The sequence below is a fragment of the Hesperophylax consimilis genome, chromosome 26 (genome assembly GCF_061612785.1).
Source record: "Hesperophylax consimilis isolate HC1 chromosome 26, BYU_Hcon_1.0, whole genome shotgun sequence".
In the NCBI taxonomy this organism is placed as follows: domain Eukaryota; kingdom Metazoa; phylum Arthropoda; class Insecta; order Trichoptera; family Limnephilidae; genus Hesperophylax; species Hesperophylax consimilis.
Window position 1 is genome coordinate 1930921 of NC_142861.1, and position 23938 is coordinate 1954858.

The 23938-nt window shown below is 37.5% G+C and overlaps 1 protein-coding gene across 1 annotated transcript in view; it reads left to right on the plus strand.

The window, feature by feature from the left end:
- Positions 1–23325, plus strand: part of subdued (anoctamin 1) — a 68747-nt gene extending 45422 nt beyond the window's left edge. Inside the window, exons 11-23 of the mRNA XM_089647290.1 lie at positions 6252–6363; positions 7782–7942; positions 8907–9043; positions 9134–9229; positions 10475–10642; positions 13127–13330; positions 15189–15343; positions 15758–15843; positions 16421–16626; positions 17037–17212; positions 17362–17467; positions 18969–19110; positions 20909–23325. Coding sequence (XP_089503416.1) covers positions 6252–6363; positions 7782–7942; positions 8907–9043; positions 9134–9229; positions 10475–10642; positions 13127–13330; positions 15189–15343; positions 15758–15843; positions 16421–16626; positions 17037–17212; positions 17362–17467; positions 18969–19110; positions 20909–21060 — 1901 coding nt within the window. The 3' untranslated portion in view covers positions 21061–23325. The remainder of the gene's footprint in view (positions 1–6251; positions 6364–7781; positions 7943–8906; positions 9044–9133; positions 9230–10474; positions 10643–13126; positions 13331–15188; positions 15344–15757; positions 15844–16420; positions 16627–17036; positions 17213–17361; positions 17468–18968; positions 19111–20908) is intronic.
- Positions 23326–23938: the final 613 nt, after the last annotated feature.

The following is a 23938-nucleotide window of genomic DNA, read 5'->3' on the forward strand; positions in this document are numbered from 1 at the left end:
AATCCGGAGTTTGGAGGTTAGTTTCTGGTTTATTGTTGTTGCTTTTATTTGAATAGAGTCAATATTGTTTTTTTTTTGTTGTGTAACAAACAGAATGTTCGAAAAACGAACAGGGGTTGGAATAGCCGCCCTTTACAGGGCTATTCCACACAGATAAAGTATAAATTAATTATATAGCTTGTGACAGGCGATGCGAGAACACAATGCATAACGTTAATTCACAATCAACTTACCGGGAGGAGATGGTGAAATCTGCATAGTGAGCATCATCTGTCAGCACTGGAACGTTTAGCGTGGTTGGTAGCACTCGTTATTTTAGATTAAATTGCGATAAAAAATACGTAAGATAATTATTTCGATAAGGAACCGGCAATGTTGTTATGACGGGACGAACGGTTTTTGTGCGACTGCTCGGCCCACGGCCTCCGTGGATCCAGCTGACATGTGCGAAATTTAAACTATACAGTTCAAATTCTGACGATACGATTGGTTAGTACACGGCCTGTCAAAAGCAATTGGCGTTACGGAACATTCCGCCCACCAAAATACAACAACGTGTATTTTAAAGAAAATTTAGAAACAAAACGGGCAATGCTGTGGAACGTTGCGTGAACGAAGAAATAGTGAAAAGAGAGAAGAAAAAGAAAAAAAATATATATTAATAATAATAATGAAAATGATAAGAAAGAATGCGCCGCGGAAGCGAAGATGATTAGTCACATTGACTAGGCAATGGACATAATTTGGTTAATGTAGAGCGATGTAGAGCGTCTATCACAAGAGAAGTAAGCTTAGATTCGCGAGGAAGTAGGGCAGGATGTTTATACTCGAATTCGAGCCCAGATCGAGATAACCTGCCACCCACCCTGAGCACACCGTGGTCGTCAATGAAGGGATTAAGCTTCCGCATTTGTTTCGACATAAGGTTGCCCTCTTTCAAGCGCGTGATATCATCATTAAAATGTACATGTTGAGTGCGTTTAACTACTGTCAAAAGTGAAGTGTGAATTTCGGCACGGTTTAATGAAAGATACAAACGACGAGATTCTTTATTCTGTAGGTTGTAGATGAATCTAAGACAGTAACCGAGTAGTAGTAATAGGTCCACCAGATTTTCGTCCTGTTGGACAAATAACGATCGAACTCGTTCCTCAGAGTGAAGTTCAATTTCGTCGACATTGCCATCGAAAGACGGCCAAGAATCGAATGACTGGATCCGCCACGAAGGCCCCGCCCACCATAACGTGTGATCGATCAGATCGGCTGGGGATTGACCACAAGAAGCGACATCCGCTGGATTATCTCCAGATGACACGTGATGCCAGGAAGTCCTGTCGAGAGCATCTTGAATGTGACTGACACGGTTAGCCACGAAAGTCTTCCAGCGACACGAAAGAGAACGTAACCAGGCGAGCACGATGGTTGAATCCGACCACGCAAAGGTATTGGAGATCGGAAGTAATGGTACGTATAAATCTTTGACGAATTTTAATAGATCTGCTAGAAGAACTGCCGCACACAGTTCAAGGCGAGGCAATGAAATCTTTTTTGTGGGGGCGACTCGAGACTTGGCGCAAACCAAATATATTTGGACTTTATCGTCAACATCCATGATTCGCAAGTAAACTACCGCGCCATATCCAAATTCCGAACTATCTGAGAAGCCATGAAGTTGACATGACTCCATGTGAGGGAATGACACCCATCGAGGGATTTTGAACGACTTCAAGAGCGGTAATTGTTTAGTATAACGATCCCATTGACGAACAATGTCAACAGAGGGGGTGTCATCCCACCCAACCTTTAAAACCCACAACTTTGGTACTAGAGATTTGGCGAAAAACGTCAAAGGGCATAGAAAAACGAGAGGGTCAAAAACCCGAGCGACTTCACTGAGGATAGTGCGTTTAGTAAACTCGCGATCGAGGCATAAGACTTCGAATGAAAATGTATCATGTCGTGGCTCCCACTTTAATCCCAATACCTTGAAAATGTGAGAGTTATCAACATCCATGGACACCAAGTCATTGAGGCAGTATTCCGGAGGCAGATCGGCGAGTAATTCTGGTTTGTTACTAGCCCACTTCAGCAATTCGAATTGACCTCGTTTGAACAGCTCGATAACTTCGGTTTTCGTTTGTTGAGCTTGTTCCAAGCTGTTACAACCGGTGACGATGTCATCTATGTAAATATCCGAAGTTAGCACACGACGCGCTAGCAGTAAATCATAACCTTCATATTTGGTCAACTGTTTGACAGTACGACAGGCTAAAAATGGGGCGGAGGAGATACCATAGGTTACAGTGTTTAGTTGGTACTCTTGGCTGGGTTCCGACGAATGAAAACGCCAAAATATTCTTTGGAAAGCACGATCTGGTTCTTGAACCAATATTTGGCGATACATTTGTCGTACATCAACAGTAAACACCACCGATGGTATACGAAATTTTAGCAAAAGCTCCAGCAGGTTCTTTTGAAGCTTTGGACCGATAAGCAAGGTATCATTTAACGAGGATCCGTTCACATCCGTCGCTGAGGCGTCGAAAACCACTCTTAACTTAGTGCTAGCGCTGCTTGGACGAAGAGTGCAATGATGAGGTATGTGATAATTTCCCTTGTGCAAATCTTTTCCAGGAACACGAGTCATGGGACCACTGTGTAAATAATCAGTCATGAAAGCAGAATATTGTTCACGTAAGGTTGGATTTGCTATGAGTTTGCGCTCGAGGGAATGGAATCTACGTAAAGCGATCTCACGCGACCCTGGAAAAGAGATATCCCTTCCCCTTTCTCGGAAAGGCAAGGATACGATGTATCTTCCCGAAGTGTCCCGTGAGTGGTCAGTGTAGTACATTTGTTCACAAAGTTGTTCCTCAGGAGTGAGGTGTGAAGACTGGGGAATGGTGTCTAACTCCCACAGTGGCTGGACCTCTTCGTGGAGCCGGTCTTCGTTAGTAACGATGAAAGAATTCGTTTCATGAGCAGTGTTCGAACCAACTGAACCTAGAAGAAGCCAACCAAATGCAGAATTGAAAGCTGATGGCTGACGTGGACCACCATTCAAATTACCAGGTCTCAGAAGAGAAGAGAAAACCTCAGCACCCAAAAGAAGATCAATCGGTCCCGGTTTGTGACAGTCAGGATCGGCAAGAGGCAAGTCTCTCAACTGATGCCACGATGACTTATCTAGACGAACAGTTGGCATGTTGCCACAGATACTAGGCAGCGTAAGTGCCTTGATGTTGAAGAGAACCCGTCCCTTAACACCGATCTCTAATTGAATGATTCCTGACGTGGTTGCGGAAGATTGGCCTAAGCCGCTAACTCTCTGAGAACTGGCTTGACGAGGGATGCCTACAAGCTCCGCAGCACGATCGGTGATGAAGTGAGCTTGACTGCCCGAATCGATCAATGCGCGAAAGGTTTGGAAACGGCCGGACGAATCGCGAATGCCAACATTGGCGGTTGACAATAGTACTATGGACTTGTCTCCTAAGTTGGTCAGGACCTGAATTTTAGAGTCGGAAGAAGGCTCCTGGTCCGTAGACGTCGTGGAGTGTTGATACTGATCTTCCAAAGAAGCGTTTTCGTCTCGATGGAGCAAAGTATGATGTTTTTGCTGACATTTTTGACATGTAAACAAAGATTTACAATCTTTAAGATAATGAGAAGAATGAAGACAATTGAAACACCAACGGTGTGATTGAACAAACTGTAGGCGATCCTGAACTGACTTGAGGGCAAATACCTTGCACTTGGAAATGGAGTGGTCTTCCCCGCAACAGGAGCATTTCAGGTAAGTGGTGGAGTTCGAGGACCTATTTGTTTTAGGCTGTCCTTTCTTAAGATCGCAAAGAAGCGCTGAAGTGCGTTTTTTGGCAGCCTGATTAAAGTTCCGTGCAAGAGGTTTGTCAATAGTACTGCTATCGCGAGTCGAAAAATGTAAGTCTCGTACAAGAGCTTCGCATTTGTTATAAAGAAACTCTTTGAGTTTCAAATATGAAGGCAGGTCGGTAGGAGACTGCAGTTGTTCGAATGCGCATCTTGTAGGTGAATCTAATTTCGACAGAATTAAATAACAAAGCACGAAGTCCCAATTATCTATTGGGAGATCCAATTCTTTTAAAATTGTTAAATCCTCATTAAATACATCGAACACGCGACGAAATTCAAAAGGATCGGTAGACGGAAAATTTAAATTTAGCATTTCCCGCCAACACGTAAATGCGAGTTCACGCGCGTTACGATAGCGCGCGATTAATCTTTGATATGCTTCAACGTAGTGAGCTCCTTGTACTGGAAATGTCCGAATTAACCCTAAAGCTTCTCCAGATAAACATGAGAACAAATACTGCATGCGTTCGATGTTGGATAAAGATTTGTTTTCATGAATGAGAGCGTTAAACATGTCGTAAAATTCGGGCCATTGCTTGACATTTCCAGAAAATATTGGAATGTTTATTTTTGGTAATTTAACGTTTGTGCACGCATTCGCGGTTTTACAATCGAGAGACTGACTGGTTAACTCCTGGTAAATTTCCACAATTTGATAATACATCTCGTCAAAGGTTTCGCGAATTTTATCTTCATCAATTTCGTTTGTGTCATCTAAAGCTAATATTTCCGCGTGAGACGTTTCAAATTCAAGAACTATCTTTTCCAGAGTAGTATAATGCGCTAACAATAAGTTGCACTTAGTTGCATCGTGCAAAGCGCTTTTTGCTATTTCATGTGTCTTGACTAACCTATTATTCGCTAATGTCCGTTTCCGGCGCAATGTTTGAATGGCTGGGGCCATGTTGAATAAACGCGATTGGAAACGTACCTAAAAACGAAACGAAATAAATGATAATAATTTAATCTATTATAATTATATACGCGGTAGGTCGTAAATACTATGAAATCGTAAATACTATGGTCGTAAATAAACGAAATAAATGATAATAATTTAATCTATTATAATTATATGCGCGGTAGGTCGTAAATACTCAAGAGCTAGGTACCTACCTAATTACTGTTCGAATTGATTATTATTCAAAATTTAAGAAACATTCCACAGCACTATCCGTTTTGGCATAGATAGATTATAATCTTAAAGTTCCCTAGTTTCGGCACCAAAAATGTTCGAAAAACGAACAGGGGTTGGAATAGCCGCCCTTTACAGGGCTATTCCACACAGATAAAGTATAAATTAATTATATAGCTTGTGACAGGCGATGCGAGAACACAATGCATAACGTTAATTCACAATCAACTTACCGGGAGGAGATGGTGAAATCTGCATAGTGAGCATCATCTGTCAGCACTGGAACGTTTAGCGTGGTTGGTAGCACTCGTTATTTTAGATTAAATTGCGATAAAAAATACGTAAGATAATTATTTCGATAAGGAACCGGCAATGTTGTTATGACGGGACGAACGGTTTTTGTGCGACTGCTCGGCCCACGGCCTCCGTGGATCCAGCTGACATGTGCGAAATTTAAACTATACAGTTCAAATTCTGACGATACGATTGGTTAGTACACGGCCTGTCAAAAGCAATTGGCGTTACGGAACACAGAATGTATGTATATATTTGAAACTGTGTAAAAATTCCTACACACCTGTCATTTAAGATTAAGTATACAAAATGTGATTCAATTAGAGTTTCCTATATTGCAAAACTGTGAATTAGACAGCTGTCATTAATGACGTTTAACACATTAAATGTTAGTTTGTTAAAACTCATTTACTAAATGGATCATTTGACCACCGATCAACACGTTAAAATTGTTCAATTATTGTACGGCAATAATAACACTGTTAAAACTGTGTATCAACGTTTACTGGAAGATTATGGTCCTATTGAGTGAACAATTGGCCGCCAAGATCCTGCTATATAACATCATTTAATTTTCTGAAGAGACACATCTACGCCAACAAACCTGCAGCGTTGGAGCATCTTAAAGCTAACATCCACCGAGATTACGAGCTTACGAAAAAATCATCGAAAATTATCTCAAACGAATCGACTGCTGCATCCTTATGCAGAGGGGCCTATTTGATTGACACCATTTTCCATAATTCATTAATGATACCAAATATTCAATTCATAAAAAAAAATATATAATAATGTTACATTTTGTGTGTTTTTTCATATATAGAAGTTATGAAACTGGAATTGGACCACTCTTTTCTAGGGCAGACCTGTGAAAAATCACAAGATATTCTCAATTCTTGAAATTTGTAATCATTGATTTTGATTCTTCCAGCTCTGTACTTTGCATGGCTGGGTTTTTACACCCACATGCTGCTTCCTGCTGCCCTGGTCGGGTTGGCGTGCTTCATCTATTCGGTGGCCACTTTGTATGACAACCAACCCAGGTCAGTAATAGTGTCTACTTTGTGTCTTAAATCCTTTCCCAAGATGAGTTTTTTTTAAATACATCTATTTGAATTCCACTTTTTTTTTTCGCTAATGAATGAATGCAAATCTCGAAGTGGAAATTAACCCACTTCCCGACATCCGATCGAGCTCAAACTCAGCAGATAGACTTGTTGTCGATGATCAAATTTTGATATCAAATTTTGGTGTCAATCACATACACACACATGGACATATATGCATTTCTCTAAAATCAGATGAAATTAGAGCGATTATACAAAATAAATATCAATTCTAAACGATCTGCATCTGGCAAGGTTGACTCCTGTCCCTGGGGAGGAAGGTTAAATCCTCAGTCAAACCAATTTTCTTTTTTTTATGTTTAAGACATTTTAAAATAGATGTTAACCACTCGGAACATTAGAACGTCAAAAGACGTAAATATGATAATAGCGGTCAAGACATTAGAACGTCTTTTCACGTAAACGCGCGAGATTTTACAAAAATCGATTTATTTCCATCACTAGTATACGGATTGCCATGATTTAAAAAACAGAGTATCGATAATGAATAACGCTACGCGTCTGCATTCAAGAAAATCTATGGAATGTAGAGGTGCATTATCTGAGTCGATTGAATCTGTCATCTTGTATGTTCATAATTTATTGCGTTTTTAAATAATTTATTAAAAATATTTTAGTTTGGACGGTTAATATTTTGAGGTGACTAATAGTTTTAAATTATATTTCTTCAATATATAAAGTGTTATTTCTTTATGATACTCAGAAAAAAGTACATTTTTCACAGCTTTGAAATAATGGTCAGCGATTTTTACATATTTTTGACGTTTTCAGAAAATGTGTATTTAGACACGCAAATATTTACGTATAACAAAACAATACGATAGTGAATTTCATAATCTTTCCAAAACATTTTTTAGAATGAGGCTACGTTTCCCAAAACGTGAGTTATGAAGCTTTTAACAAAACTCGTGAATAACACAAAAATTTTCGCGTTTTGACAGTTCGCAAAGGAACACAAAGTAAATAAAAGTCCTTTTCTGAGAGGTTAATGTGCTTTCGGAAATGTTTAAATTTTCTGAACTCAAGTTATTTTTAGCAAAATTCCATTCTGCAAATGACTATATGACTGTATTTAAAATTTAAAACAGTATCAACTGCCCTGATGATGGACACTACAAGTGTATCTGAAATGTTGGCTAAAGGAGGAGAAAGCGCAACACGACATAATACCCCAAATATCAACTACAATAATACTTTTGGCCTCGAAAACTCAAATCAAATCTATATGGCTGTACCTAAAACCACTGACTGTACATTGTATTGTCGTGAATGTCATCAAATCAGTAACTTATGCAAGTGGGAATTGTATTAATATTTGTCTGTGTTGTTTCCAGTGAGGATGTGTGCAATGACGACTCTGAGGTCATGATGTGCCCGCTGTGCGACTACTGGTGCGACTACTGGCATCTGAAGGAGACGTGCCTCCACTCCCGCGTCACCTATCTCTTCGACAACCCTACCACCGTCTTCTTCGCCATCTTTATGAGTTTCTGGGGTAGAACCATTCATTGGAATATCATCAATATGATTGTCATCATCGATATCGTCGTCATAATCCAAATCGTTGTCGTAATCAATATACTTGCCATCATCAATATCATTGTCATCATTAATATCATTGTCACCATCGATATCGTTGTCATCATTAATATCATTGTTATCGATATCGCTGTCATCATCAATATCACTGTCATCATCGATATCGTTGTCATCATTAATATCATTGTTATCGATATCGTTGTCATCATCAATATCATTGTCATCGTCAATATCATTGTCATCATCGATTTCGTTATCATCATCGACACATCGTTGTCGTTTATTGTCATCATCAATATCATTGTCCACGTCAGTTCCATTATCATCAACGATATCATTGTCATTATTGATTTCATTTTCATGATCAATATCGTTGACATCATCAATATCGGTGTCACCATCGATATCATTGATTTCACTATCATGATTGACATCGTTAATATATTGTCATTTTCGAAATCATTATCATCATTGATATCATTTTCGATTTCCATACCATGATCGATATCTTTATCATCATCAAAATTGTTGCCATCATCAATATCGTTGTCATCATCAATATTATTTTCATCTTCGATATCATTTTCGTCATTCATATCATGATCATCATCATTATTATCACTGTGCACCCTAAAGTTTAAGTTTAGACTTACGGAATTCAAAACTTCGTTTGTGTGAAAGCACTATGAAACAATACATGATTATTATCGTTGTCATTATTGATATTGTTGTGATCATCGATATCATTCAGAACATAGGGTTTTACCAGTATGACTAGTAGTTAAGTTTACAGTAGACCTCACGTTCAACGAAGTATATTTCTGATTTACTCCTGTTTAATAAATCAAAACCAAAATTTCGTCTAAAATAATAATCATCAGCGTAAGTATGTTTTATTAATTGTTTTCTCTTCCCCGCAGCTGCCCTGTTCCTGGAGCTATGGAAGAGATACTCAGCAGAGATCACCCACCGTTGGGACTTGACAGGGTTTGATGTACACGAGGAGCACCCCAGGCCCCAGTACCTGGCCCGCCTGTCTCACGTCAAGAAGAAACAGGTGATTTTATTTACAATTTAAAATTATTAATTACAGCGATATCAATTCATTCAAACGATTTTTGAACATATGATTATTATTCATTTGTAGGTTAATGTGGTGACCAATACTCTAGAGCCGCACGTCCCTTTTTGGAGGATGCGATTACCGGCCACCATTCTCAGCTTCTCCATCGTTTTACTGCTGGTGAGTACCATTCATACCGTAATAGGATATTTCTTTTTACCATGCTTCATTAACCTTTACTTACCTGAAAGGGGTCTCTAGGGTCCCCCATATACAACTTTTTTTAAAACCTATCGTTTTAACCGGACATCGCCCATCTTTGCCGAGCAGTCAAGTATTATGTAATTGAATATGGTAAAAGAGTCGGCAAAAAATAAATGGCTTGTTTGCGGCGAGAATTAACAAGAGTAATGGGTATCAGCGGGGGAAGAAGTGAGTGATTTTGTCAGAATTAGACAGATATTATTTAATATCTTAAAAACCAGTAACGGGAATTTTTTTTTTAAATCCACATTGATTGCCTAATAGTTTTTCTATAATTACCTAAATTATATAGTTTGTGATAATAAAATCAATTATTATAGATTTCTTCCTTTATTATTTTATGTTCAGTTTGGAAGTAAAAAAACATCTGGCCGTCCAAGCTACCTAAATAAATGGCATCCTTTTTAGTGGCTGACATTGGCTAGAATAACACTCCCACATTATTTATTATAACTCTCTAATTGCGTCTGATTTTTTAAAATGGATTATAATATAAATAGTATAAAATAAAGTCGCTATCCGCGTCTGTCTGTTTGTGCGCATAGTTCTTCTAAACTACGCAACGGAATTCAAGAGGGTTTTCACTATTGTAATGTACTGTTGTTTGCCACTGTGATGTTCTATGATGGGCACTTGATAATATTGATAACTCTCTTGGTTCGTTACAGTATTTATTTACGATAATGATAGTTACAACAAAGCTTGTACAATAGAGGATATGATAACGTCAGATCTCTAGTAGGGTGATTTCTCGTCTGGCGAGCGCGGACCCGAGCCGCGCTCGCTGCCTCATGTAAAACCGATCGGCAATGCTCGGCGATCCCGAGCAGTCCCGAGCGTTTCTTCAGTTTTACCAACACTACAACTATCATTTAGAGAATTTCTTCCGGAAGGTTTATGTATGTAATACATTCATATTATATTTATAGAAAGTAGAGAAAAGTCGATGTTCAGTAATGAAGTCGTAAAAAATATATTTTGGGGAGCTTACATTGCTGACGTTGGCTAAACCTTATGAGATAGATAACAATAATGTACTACGGAATTGTATATCTTAAAAAGGCTTACAGAAAAGTCTCCGATGGTATATGTCTATCTCCTAAGGATAAACTCCAGTAACGTCGGCTAGTAATATAAATAAGTGGTTGTTATTTTTACCAGGTGAGCCTGGCGCTTGCTGCAGTTCTGGCGGTGGTGTTGTACCGCATGTCTCTGCTGGCCGCCCTCTCCGTCCAGGGCTCGGAGTCAGTCATCACGAGCTACGCAATCCTGTTCACCACGGCCACAGCCGCCTCCATTAATCTGTGTCTCATCTGCCTCTTTAACTGGGTAAGTTCATCTTTTACTTTTTACACCTGGCCTTTTCAACGCAATCTCTTCCATCATGCGACACGTTTTGACGCAATGTATGTTTTGGTGAAACTACGTGGATCATATACGGGGATAGCCGTCGATGGATCACATATGCAACATGCCCCTTAAATCAGGTTAATATGCTTTAAGATTTTCACGGCCAAAAGTATTTTTGTTATTTGTTTTTGGGGTATTATGCCGTGTTGCGCTAACTCCTTCTTTAGCCAACGTTTCGGACAGCATTGCAGTGTCCATCATCAGGGCAGATGTCTTATTTGAGACATCTGATTGATTGATTCAATAAGACATCTGCCCTGATGATGGACACTGCAATGCTGTCCGAAACGTTGGCTAAAGAAGGAGTTAGCGCAACACGGCATAATACCCCAAAAACAAATAACAAAAAAAGGTTAATATGCTCTTAAAAGCATAGCACAGCATCCCCCTGCTGTGTGTGAGATATCTAAGATATCTCATCGAATTTTCACTAAAGTGTTTTTTTGTTTTTCTGTTTATTTATGTTTTTTTCTGTATGTAACATGAATTTTATGTAAAAACTTCACTGGTAATGCAACATGTAAAATTTAATTATTTGTATGAAATTGGAAAACAGTTTGTTTCCCCAATACAATTAAATGAAAAAAAAATTAAAAAGCGGCATTCAGATATTACAGCTACAGTAGAATTCTATGATTTGAAGAAGTGCTCTTATCTCGAATTTGATCGCTCCTCTCTTTCTAATATTAAGTGTATTAACCTGTTGAACGTCGCTGTAGAAAAAAGTCAAAATACCCCAATACTGTCAGGCGAGAATTTGCAGAACTGCGCGACAATTACCTTGAAGAGTTTTGATCAAATGTCGGAATAAAAACTACAATTTATGTTTACCTGTTTAACTGTTTATCCTTTTACCAGGTAAATTATCTTATTATTCTATATATTTCACACATGAGCGCAAGCGCCGAGCATAGTCATAAAAATTGGCACAAAAATACATATTTAACCGTCATATTTTGCCTATTTTAGAAGTCAAATTGAGTACAAGTCTCTCATCTGTAACCTACATTACCAATATTCTTGTACAAACTGTTGAATGAATACAATTTCAATTCTTACGCTTTCTAAGTTTTAAAATGGGTATTCAAGCAAATTTTTTGAACTATAACAATGATCTGAATATGAGGTAAGTTTTTAGATTCTCACGGCCAAAAGCATTTTTGTTGTTTGTTTTTGGGGTGTTATGCCGTGTTGCGCTAACTCCTTCTTTAGCCGACGTTTCGGACAGCGTTGCAGTGTCCATCATCAGGGCAGATCCGGTAGATCCGAAGATGTGATCCCTACCGGATCTGCCCTGATGATGGACACTGCAACGCTGTCCGAAACGTCGGCTAAAGAAGGAGTTAGCGCAACACGGCATAACACCCCAAAAACAAACAACAAAAATGATCTGAATATGCTTAAATTGTCAGATAGAATCATTTTCACTGACGAAATTCTAAGGACGGGTTGTTTCGGAGAATTTGAACAATTCTTCAAATTTAAAAGTTAATTTTCAAGTTCTGTGAAAGATTATTGCAAGTTCTGTTGTTACTTCAATTTTTTCAAGCAACTAGCCTATAATAATATAATAACAGAACTTGAAAAGGACTTTCACAGAACCCGAAAATGAACGTTGAAATTTGATGAATTGTTCAAATTTTCTGAAACAACCCGTCCTTAATGATGCATTTGATAGTTCAGAATTGCTAGCATTGGTAAGCTTGCAGATTTCACTATGCAATACTATAAGTCGGGATTTATTTTGTTGCAGAATTTTAGTACTAAGAATACCTACCATGAATACTCCTAAGTGCCAAGAATACTAATGAAGGGAAATATTTATGCCGAGCCAGTCGTCATCTTTCATTTATCACTAAATAAATACAATAGATCGTTACTGTAGATATATGTAATACATACTGCATAATTTTTACTATGTAAAATCCCTTAACTCTTGACAGGCCAAGATGCCAAACAAAATGTCTGTAACCAAGTGGGTCTTCCAATGACCCCATGCATTTTTCTGTCTTATGGGCTTTTAAACTATAGAAATCCCAATTATTCATGTTTCATGTGATCTTTTGGTCTTTATATCAAACACTTGGCACTGTTTAATTAATTTATTTAGACTTATTGTACAGGAGACATTTTAGAGATGCGAGCTTGCTCGCTGACAATATACATCCAGAGATTCGCTATAGACACTTGACAATAATAATAGTGAAGGCATTAACATAGTGTTGTTACAATTCAGTCAATTATTAATGGTAACTTATGTATTTACTCAGGAATATACTAAAATGATATGTCAAGTATTTATAAGGAGGATAGTAATTTTGGGTGCTACCTACTCCCCCACTTGGCTGTGGGATAGTTAAAAAGGGACATTAGTAAATAAATACAAAAACATAATATTTTCAGATGTACACGTGGTTAGCAGAAAAACTCACCGAACAAGAATTACTCCGAACGCAGACGGAGTTTGACGACTCGCTGACCCTGAAGATTTATCTGCTGCAGTTTGTCAACTATTACGCTTCCATCTTCTACATTGCCTTCTTCAAGGGCAAGTTCGTTGGACGCCCTGGCGACTATAGCCGATTCTTTGGCTACCGGCAAGAGGAAGTATGAAATAATTTAATTTGTTTTACTTAGGATTTAAATTGTTTATTGTTTCTTTTTTTTAATTTTTATTTTTTATATATTCAATAATATTGTTATTGGGATTATAAAAACAGTTTATTTTTAAACAAGTTCTGCTGTGTAATTATTATTACGCGTGACAGCTGTTTCGCCTTCTGAAGGCATTATCAAACTGTCTTTTTACATTAGAATTTTCTTGAATTTCTTAGTTCAAATAATTGGACGGCTTCCGTAGCTTGGTCACTCACTTGATTCTAAGTCAGGAGGTTTCGTGTTCAAATTCTGTTCTGTAACAAAGTGAGGTTACGTATATGCATAATGAGAATATGTATGACACACAATATGCATAAAAGAAGTCGGGATCACCCCGTGAAGACTTGACACGGTCAAATGGCCTTGTCGGAATATGAATGAAGACAGAACCGTGTGTCAGTGAGTTAATTAATTTTATGTTATTCAATATTTTTATAGTGGAATAACTTATTGAGTAAAACCTCCAATTGTAATATTTAATTGTTAAAAGACAAATGAAAAATGTGAAACAGACAAGAACCAGAATTAAACCCAAGGCCTCTGCCTTGCCGGGGCATAGCTCTGACCACTAGGCTAATTCGACCATATCAACTTCCATGTAAGAGCTACCAACATTAACCCAAATAGTCTTTTCTCTTTTACATTTTTCGTTTGAGAGTGGAATATTAACCACTTCAACAATTAATCTTACGTTAGTTGATTTTGGGGTGCTGATAAAAATAACACCTTCATAGTCAATCATAACATAGAACTTTTTTTTATATTAGCCCCACATAGGAGGCCCTGAGGAAAATATTTCCCCTCAGGGCCTATGTCATCTTTGGGGATGCTGTGTGGAGGGTCTTTTTAAGAAAGGAAAATGGTATGAAGGGTGTGTAAGAATCTGGGGATCAGTTTGGATGTACAAATCCATCCCTCCCGCTGAGGAGAGGGTTTATTGTTTATTGCGGTATTTTAAGTAGGTACATAGTTATCTATGTCCTAATACAATCCTTATATCATATACATATAATTATAGTAACACATTTAAAATGAATCAATCATATATTTTCGTAATTTAATTTTAAATGTTTTTATGTTTTCTTCTGATTTTATTTCTTCTGGTAGCTTTCCAAATATCTTCAACGCTCTGTACATCAATGACTTTTGACTCCGTTTTTTTGCTGAAGGGGAGTCTCAATTCATTTCTTTTCCTCGTCTCATGTGTGTGTTTGTTCTGTAGTTTATCAATTTTTCTTAGGAATTCATTAGACGTATGGCCATTGATTATCTTGTAGATTAAAAATATGGTATTAAAGTAAATAATTTGTTTAAATGACAAGATATTTAACTCCTTCAACATGTTCGTAATTTTTGTGTATCTATTTTTCTTCAATATGGTTCTCATTGCTCTATTTTGTAGAATTTTCATTTGTTTCATTAAACCGTCGTTGGATAAGAATAGTATGCTGCTACAGTAATTTATGTGTGGTACAATAATTAGGGTAAAAGGCCTCCCTCAGGCGGCCTCTCAATATGCGGTCGGTAGGCAAACGCATCAAACGCACTATCTGCATCCGTCCCCAAGACCCGGAAAAACCTCACCCCATGAACCCAGCCACCCCTGCTAAGTCACCGAGCTTAGCAAACCATTTGAGGTGACCTGTTGCAGAGGTGTTGGTTATTCAATAAATGGTTCCCGGGGTGGCGGTGCCCATATTTGCCTCCCAAATTGATAAACTTTCTTTCAATCTGTTCATCACATCTGCCCTGATGATGGAAATTAAATGCTGGCAAACTACTCCTTATAACACTGCTTTTATTCCAGTGTGGTCCAGGCGGCTGCCTCATGGAGCTGTGCATCCAACTCAGCATCATCATGATCGGCAAACAGGCTGTCAACACGGTTCTGGAGATCGCCTTACCGGCCATGTACCGCTGGTATAACTCCATGAAGACGTGGAAGCACACAGCGCAGGCTAGGTAAACATTTATTCACAACATACCCCAGTTGGAGATGCTGTAATCTCACTGGCTCCAGATTGTTGGGAGCAATTGGGACTTTAATTATGCTTATAAATCATCGAGGGATGGACTCCTGGACAAATGGACCTCCAGATTCCTACCCACTCCTCATACTTTTCTCCTTGCCAGAATTTCTCTCCTTCCTTTCTCTAAAAAGACCCTCCACGCTGCATCCACCCAAAGATGACACAGATCCTGAGGGAATTTTTTCCCTCAGGGCCTCCTGTGTGGATTTAATCTAAAAAAATATATTAAAGACCGATCAATTGCAAGGTCATGTAAGTAATACGAATCTATTATATTAATCTACAATGTAATATGTGTGAACAGTTTCTGTCTAAAAATGAATAAGTGTATTATCTTTTGTTACAGTTTCAAAAGTCCTCTCCAGTGGGTGAAAGATTACAAACTGGTGGAGTGGGGCTCTCGTGGACTGTTCGGCGAATACCTGGAGATGGGTAAATAATTGAATTAATATAATTAATATATACAAAAGAGGTCTCATTTCGAATCCTTGTGGAAACCCTTCAAATAATGTATTTTGGATGATTTTTTGTTTACATCTACGGATCTCTTCTATTTTTCTTCTGCTGATCACACTCACAATGTCTGAGTGTACCCTACTGTTGAGCTTGACATCCATCTCTGTTCTGGAGTCCCAAGATGGTTCAACTTAACGCATTTGCCTTTGGTATTTTCCAGGACAAGTTGCTGTATATCTGCCAAAACGCAAATCACAAATAAGTGTTGCTATCTCATGAAATTAACAATATGTTGCTATCTTATAGTTAACACTGAATTAAATGTAGCAAGTCTCACAAGTCACACAAGTCTCACAAACCATCATTAGATAAAGGGTTAAAAAAAACCTTATGCATAAATGGTAAATCTGTCTGATTTAAACCATTACCTGTTGTGGGTGACAATTGTTAGAATATTGATGAAAGGTTCCCATTTGTATTGTTGTACCTGCATATCAATGTAAGGTGCTCTGAAGAACTAAGACTAGCTAATGTTGTGTCATATCTCTTCCAGTGCTGCAGTACGGCTTCGTCACCATCTTCGTGGCGGCCTTTCCGCTGGCCCCGCTGTTCGCCCTCCTCAACAACATCCTGGAGATGCGGCTGGACGCCATGAAGCTGTTGCGCTTGCACCGCCGCCCAGTGCCCATGAGAGTTCGGGACATCGGCGTCTGGTATCGCATCCTTGACTCCATCGGGAAGCTGAGCGTCATCACCAATGTGAGTACACTGCCTTAACACACTGCAATGGGTGAAAGTTTACAAGCTGACTATCGAAAACTGTAAATTAGTTATTCTAATTCTTATTTTGTTATTTATTGCATACTTCATTTCTTATTCTGGTGCCCTCTCTTATTGCAGTTTGACTATCTTCAGGGCAATATTCACCCGAAGGCTGCATCCATGAACAACTAAAAACTGTGAAACTGTAGAATGCCTTCACTAATAATCATATTATATATAAAAGAGGTCCCATTTCGCTTCCTTGTGGAACCCCTACAAAAATTTATTTTGATAAATTTCTGAATCTTGCCACTGAATAGATCTCTTTCACTTCATCATTCTCAAAACTACATATATATCATGTTTTTCACCATCTTCAATATTTCAAGCATTATTTCTTTGTTCAGGGTTTCATAATAGCCTTCACGTCGGAGTTCATACCGCGCCTGGTATACCGCTTCATCCACTCGCCTGATGGCAGCCTCAAGGGCTACCTCAACCACTCGCTGGCCCTCTTCAACATCACCCAGCTGGAGCCCGGCTCTGCCCCTCACTTCACCACCTACAACCTCACTCTGTGCCGGTAAGACTATTATTATAGTTGTGAACTTGCAGACAATTTGACTGAATTAGTGAATCCTTGGATACAAATGGTAATTTTTTTCCCATGTTATACTTTGTCATTACAACTCCTTTAATCAAATTCAATTCATGTTATCAATATTTTTTTAGGTATCCAGATTATCGCTCGGGACCGTTGGAGAGTGGCAGGTATGAACACACGTCGACATACTGGCATATTCTCGCCGCTAGATTGGCATTCATAGTCGTCTTTGAAGTAAGTTAATAAGTGTTCATTTTTGTAATCAGCTCCATCCTAGTTTAACATTGCATTGTAATTTTGCAGGTTCAATTCCTGCCTATTTTTAAAAGAAGTTCTGATTTCTAAAACACAAATCGAAAATAATGTACTGTTTTTATTTTCCCCCACAGTTTATTGGCTGACTTTGTATTTTGTTTCGCTATACTTACGCTTTGACAGCATAAGTATCACTCACTGACTTAACGCTGTTTACTTTAAACTTAATAAGCTTAAAGTTTTGTAAAATAATTGGAATGTAATGCGATATTAGTGATATTTGTATTTACCATTTATATTTTGAATGCATAGGAAACCATAATTTATTGCCGAGTTATTCTGCAAAATGTTCCGATGTGCTATTTTTTCTGATGTCAGTGCATATCTCCTTTTATTTCTATTACCTTTGTAGCAGTAGCTAATAGAAGGTTCTGGAATGTTGATACATGCAATGTGCATCGTATTGGAACCTACTAGTAAAACAACAAATGTACGCTGCATCTACCTCCTCGCGACTGCTGGAATAATCTCGAATGCATGTGCTCTATGTAAAGCCTCACCATCAAGGTACCTAAGTCAGTCAGTCTTGCAAATCAGTACCATACGAACGGCAAGCGGAAACTGACCCGTCCCGGGCGCCGTCCCCTGCGCCGCCTCATACTCTTACCTCACCGCGCCGCCATTGGCCACGAACCTACTGCGCTTGGCGTTGCACGACCTTAACCTTTCCGGGAGTATGGACGCTAATGGACGACGGTACACACTTTCGCCAATGGAGTATGGACGGCTATGGACGACAGGGGTTGCATATTCATATTCGATGCATATTCTGTAAATATGCATCGTATTGCCATCTATGGGCATATTACTTTTACTTTATACCAATTTTAAACATTTTACATCATTATCAACACAGATATTAGCTGTTATTTATTTTGCATTCTATCATAAAATTTAATCAAAAAATATATTTTTTTATTTTTGTAAAAAAAACTCACTCCCCAGAGCATGGCCAGCATTACATAACTTACTCCCGGAAAGGTTAAAGGAGAGACTACAAATAATCAACGACTCACACTGGAGCACCAGGAAGAAGAAGTTCCACACGTCTTCACATCAACTGACGACATTGTCGTTCGTCGCCAGCAAGTCCGGTCTCCACCGACGCAGTGTCGAGCCATCGACTTCATCGCCTTGACTACTCCACTAATGTCATCTCCGCTTTCATCTGATTTTGACCACCGGCCTGGGGGATTCGCCGCTGACTACATCCACCAACGCGGTGTCGATCTTCAGGCCGGGGAATGCGTCACCGATTGAGTCAACCAACTGCGTGAGCATCGGTCCCGAGTCATCTCTCGCTACTACACTGACTCAATAAACGCAGTCACCTCAGAACCTCTTTCATTCGTCTCCCTACCAGATCTCGAAACCTTTGTATGTTTTTAATTCTCTTTTCTAACTATCCCGACTGTTTCAGAATTTTGTCGCTTTGGTCATGATAATGGTCCGCTGGATGATACCGGACATGTCCTCAGAACTACGAGACCGCATCCGCCGCGAGACGTACGTCATCAACGAGATAATCATCAACCGGGAGCGCCACCGCGCCGGCCTGCTATGTAAGTCACAACAATAAACCGACGTCAAATTACCGTTACCAGTCACATCGCAGGTCAGTTGGCAGTCAAACGCAGAGGGTTTGGTGTAAATAACTTCCCCGTGTATTTACATCCAACGTACTTCATATTTGGCCCTTGCTATTGGATTTGTTTAGTGCTGCGTTCGGCATGTTATGTATGTATAAAGTGTATTATACAGGGTGGTATTATGTTCTCTGTTCACTCAGAAGGAAGCATTTTTAAAAACATACTGTAATACGGGGTTACTTTTGAATTGGGGGGTGACTTTGATCATCGCGGATATCTCTATAATTCTCGCTACCACTTTTTTTTCTAGTTATATTCAAACATTATAACATTAGTTAATTATTGTCAAACTTTTTTTTTTTTTTTTTGATATTTTAAGACGTAGAAAAATGTAAATACGTTTTATAAATTCCTCAACACTTATAATAGTTTTGTGTAAATCATAATGCGAAGCATATCAGCGAATATTGATATATTATAAACTTGAATATACAAACTTCTGTTATTTTTTTACAATTTTTTTAGGATTGGCAAAACATTGTAATAACCATTTGAAAAAATAATATATCATAGTCGCCCCATTTCCAAAATGTTACTCCACGTTTTTTTTTTGACTCCCAGAACGCATATACAATTATCTTAACATATATTTCGATAATAAATATATGCAATAAATATGACACAAAATTTTCCAACACAAATGATTAGTTTAAAAGTTGAAAATTATTCAAAATCACCCCATTTCACGGTGCTACTTAATACTTTATACATATAAAATGAAAATAAATTTTTTATTTTATTTTCAAGATTTATTGGCTTATTTTTGAAAATGCTTTCATTGGTGAACAGATTACAGTTTGTTTTTCCATTTTTCTAAATTTTCCTTGTCATTTTATTTGTTTTTTTGCTTGTTTTATTTTCTCCGATTTCTACATTTTTTTTTTATCTACACGATTGTTCATAATAGTGTTTTCCTATTCTGTAACTACTGTCTTGCGTGTAAAGACCAGTAATTATTGATTAAAACCATTTGCAAAATGAAATTTTTTCCGATTTTCCGTAATGAAAAGTTTAAATAAAAGCTTACCAATTGTAAAAATTGTAACCAAAACTATGTTATGGAAATCTGACAAAAATTCAAAAGGCATCTTCTTCCGTTTGTATAACGTTTTTCTACATCCCATTTAGATATTTTTGTTGTACTTAGTTAAAATTTTTGATGTTTAGGATAGGTTGTTTCACAGAATTTGAACAATTCATCAAATTTGAACAATTCATCAAATTTGAACAATTCATCAAATTTGAACAATTCATTAATTTTCAAGTTTTGTTATTACATCGTTCATTATTGGCCAGTTGTTACACACAACTGAAATGATAACAGAACTTGAAAACTAACTTTGAAATTAGTTGAATTGTTCAAATTCTGTTAAAAACCGTCCTTAGTGTCTACATGTGTCACAATTTTCTAAAGAACCAATGTTAATAATCTCTTTTATAATTTTATTAAATTCATTGAATTTCGCTGCGTTCCTGATGTACATAATCTTTACAGTAAAGCAATACCGCTGTAAATTTATTTAGTCTGATGTACTATTTGAGTTATCATAGATGTATTAAACGAATTGAACACAATACTTTATCAAATGACAATATAAAAGTACACAAAATTTCCATATGTGAAAGTCTTCTACCATCGTTCTTCTTACTTTCTTGTTGAAGTTCTTTTTGTTCATATTCCTTGTTCTAGTTTGTTTGTTAACTCTTCCAGCGCCCACCACCCACAATGCTGGAGACCTCGCTGGCACAGAGGCCGATTGGGATCACTTACTCTCGCGCTCCCTATCTGGCTCCGAGTTCGACCTCATGCGCCACGGCTCCGGGGACCACAGCACCGCCAACCACAAGCCTGTGGAGGTCTGAGGGACCCGCCACCAACACCAACTGACTACCATTGCAGTCTCACGAACTGGCCACAATGCTGGAAACCTGGTATATATTATATATCCAAATATTTCTGTGGGACCTCTGATGGTTTGAGGGAATTCAACTGACTACCATTGCAGTCTCTTTCTCCAGCCACAATGCAGGAGACCTGATATAAATAGCCAAACATGTCTGTGTGACCCCTGATGTTCTGTAGGACTATGACCAATTGATTACCATTGCAGTCTCACTCACCAGGCACAACACAGGAAACAAGCAAAACATGTCTGTGGGTTATTTGATGGTCTGAGGAACCCAGATGACCAGTTGACTACCTTTGCAGTCTCACGCACCAGGCACAACACTGAAATCCTGACACATATAGCAAAATATGTCTGTGGGACCTTTGATCGTCTGAGGGACCCAGATGACCAGTTGACTACCATTGCAGTCTCATGCACCAGCCACAATGATGGCGACCTGACATAATTCAGTTAAATACATATTCGTCGCACCTTGGGGATATGTCTGAGGGACAATTTAACTACCATTGCAGTACCACAACTATGGACTCCTCGCAGATACAGAAGAAACGGGGGCCATATACAACCAATCACAAACATGCCCTTCGGACCACCTAATATTTAAGATTTGAGAAACATACTATCAAATTCTTAAGGTGTTTCGTACCTTTATATGTATTATTGAACCATCAATTTAGGTCTGTGGGACCTTTCCATCCGTAATCCGACCGCTGCTTATGACTATGGACAACCAACAAATTTGATTGAGGTCTAAATCACCGGCAAAATTACGATGGTCGAGGTGTAGCTGTTGATGTCTGAGAGACAACACACATTATAATTGAAGGTTAGATTGACCTCTTCATACAGCTGTTGGAATGGGTTGGAATCAAAACACAATTTATGAGTTCTTATAATAAAGTATGTACCAGATTTATACAATTAAATGTACAGTAAATAACATTATATTGCCTGATTTTTGTGCTTGGTCTGAGAGACATCTTTTAATTCAATGTAAAATTGATGATTTGTCTATGCCAAATTATGTGGTACAAAATGCTCTTGATAGCCAAAAACAATTTAAAATACATTTTCACATACCCGTCAAAATAATGCGTTCGTTTTTTGTGCAAAAAATTTTTTTTTTAATACGCGATAAATAATTTTGTGGCCTTGTAAACGAATAACGCGACTTCATTTCGAAGTAAAATGAATTAAATAGATGTCATATTTTTAAAATAATATGAATGCTTTCGATTTTAGATTTCGGCAGTTGGAATTAAATTATTGTGGCTTATATTAGTCAATTTAGATTGTATTTATTGTGAAAGACAAGCTGAGATTTTTTGATGCATGACTGCGGATGAAGCAAGATTATTGTCAAGACAGTGGTGTATGGCATCCTGTCCTCTCTGCCTACCCCAGAACGTGGCTTGATAGTATGTGCGTGTGTATATTTAATTCGTTGTTGTAAATCGAGATACATATATATATAATGTTAAGTCAATTTTGAATTTTAAAGAAACGGTCTGATATTACTGATTTTGATTTTGAAATCGTAAAGATATCTCAGTTAGTATTTTATTAATGTACTTATGAAAACTGATGTTGTATTAGAGTGAAAGAAGTTTACAAGACGATAATGATTAATATATTTTTTAATTTATTTATTTATTAATACCCTTGAAATGCCAGCTTATCGTATCAGATTTGCTAGGAACTTGCCTCGATTTAATGTTATTTTGAACCTTAAAAAATGCTCCTAGCATACTAAAACATAATTTATTCGCAATATAATTTTCTAATCGGTTATATATATCATAGGCTAGGCGCGCGGCAGACTTTGAAATGGGAATACCGGCGAATTATAGAGCTTGATTTTGTGCTTTTAACTATATGGTAAAATTAATGGCAGATTATAGTAGTTGTCTGATAATCGAATGACGAATTACTGTTTAGTTAATTATTTATACAATATGCAATAAGTTATAACTGAAACCTAAAATAAATGTAACAAAGTTAAGTTTTCTCATATATTATATACAGTGAATTCTGGAGAAAAGGTCATAAGTTATGACTCAGTTTCACTTCTCCTTAATGTCAACTTTAAATTAATGTTCCTAGAATGATATGTTGTTCCTTACAGCAAGCTATTAAATCGCATATTTATTATATTATGACGAATAAATAAATTGTTAACAACATTTATTAATTGATTTAACCGCTCAGGCCTCATATTGACCAGTATATTTATCAAAAACTCTGTTGGAAGGTCGAAGGATTCGTGTGTATTTCCGCTTTGTGATAAATGGAATATTTCTGAATTTGATAACTAAAAACTGTTTTTGAAAGGTGATCAAACACACTTAATTTTTTTTAAATAAAATTATTTTAAAAATGGCTCATCTTAGAATTATTCGTCAAAACACTGAACCAAAATTACGAATAATTAATTAAAAAAATTACATATGTTATTACACAAATGTATTATTGTCAACTCACTTTTTTGTTATTTCATGTAAAAAATAATTTATAAAAAAATCACAAAGTTTCATATTGTTTTCTCAAATTGTGATCAGAAACTTTGTTTTCAAAGAGGTGTATGTTTGAATTCTTCTGTGGTTAACTTTAAGATTTTAGTATAAAGCGTGGTGTTTTCTCTTTCTAACACCATTTAAATCATATTTCTCACCATGACAAAGGGAGAGACAACGGTTTCTAAGAGTTGCTCCCAAAAGCGAACAAATTAGCCTGGGTGGTTAACAATAAGTGGTGCAATATATTTCAAAATAAGCTTTATTTACTGTGATTGATTAAAAAGAAAAGATATATTATTTATTTGAATCTCTTAT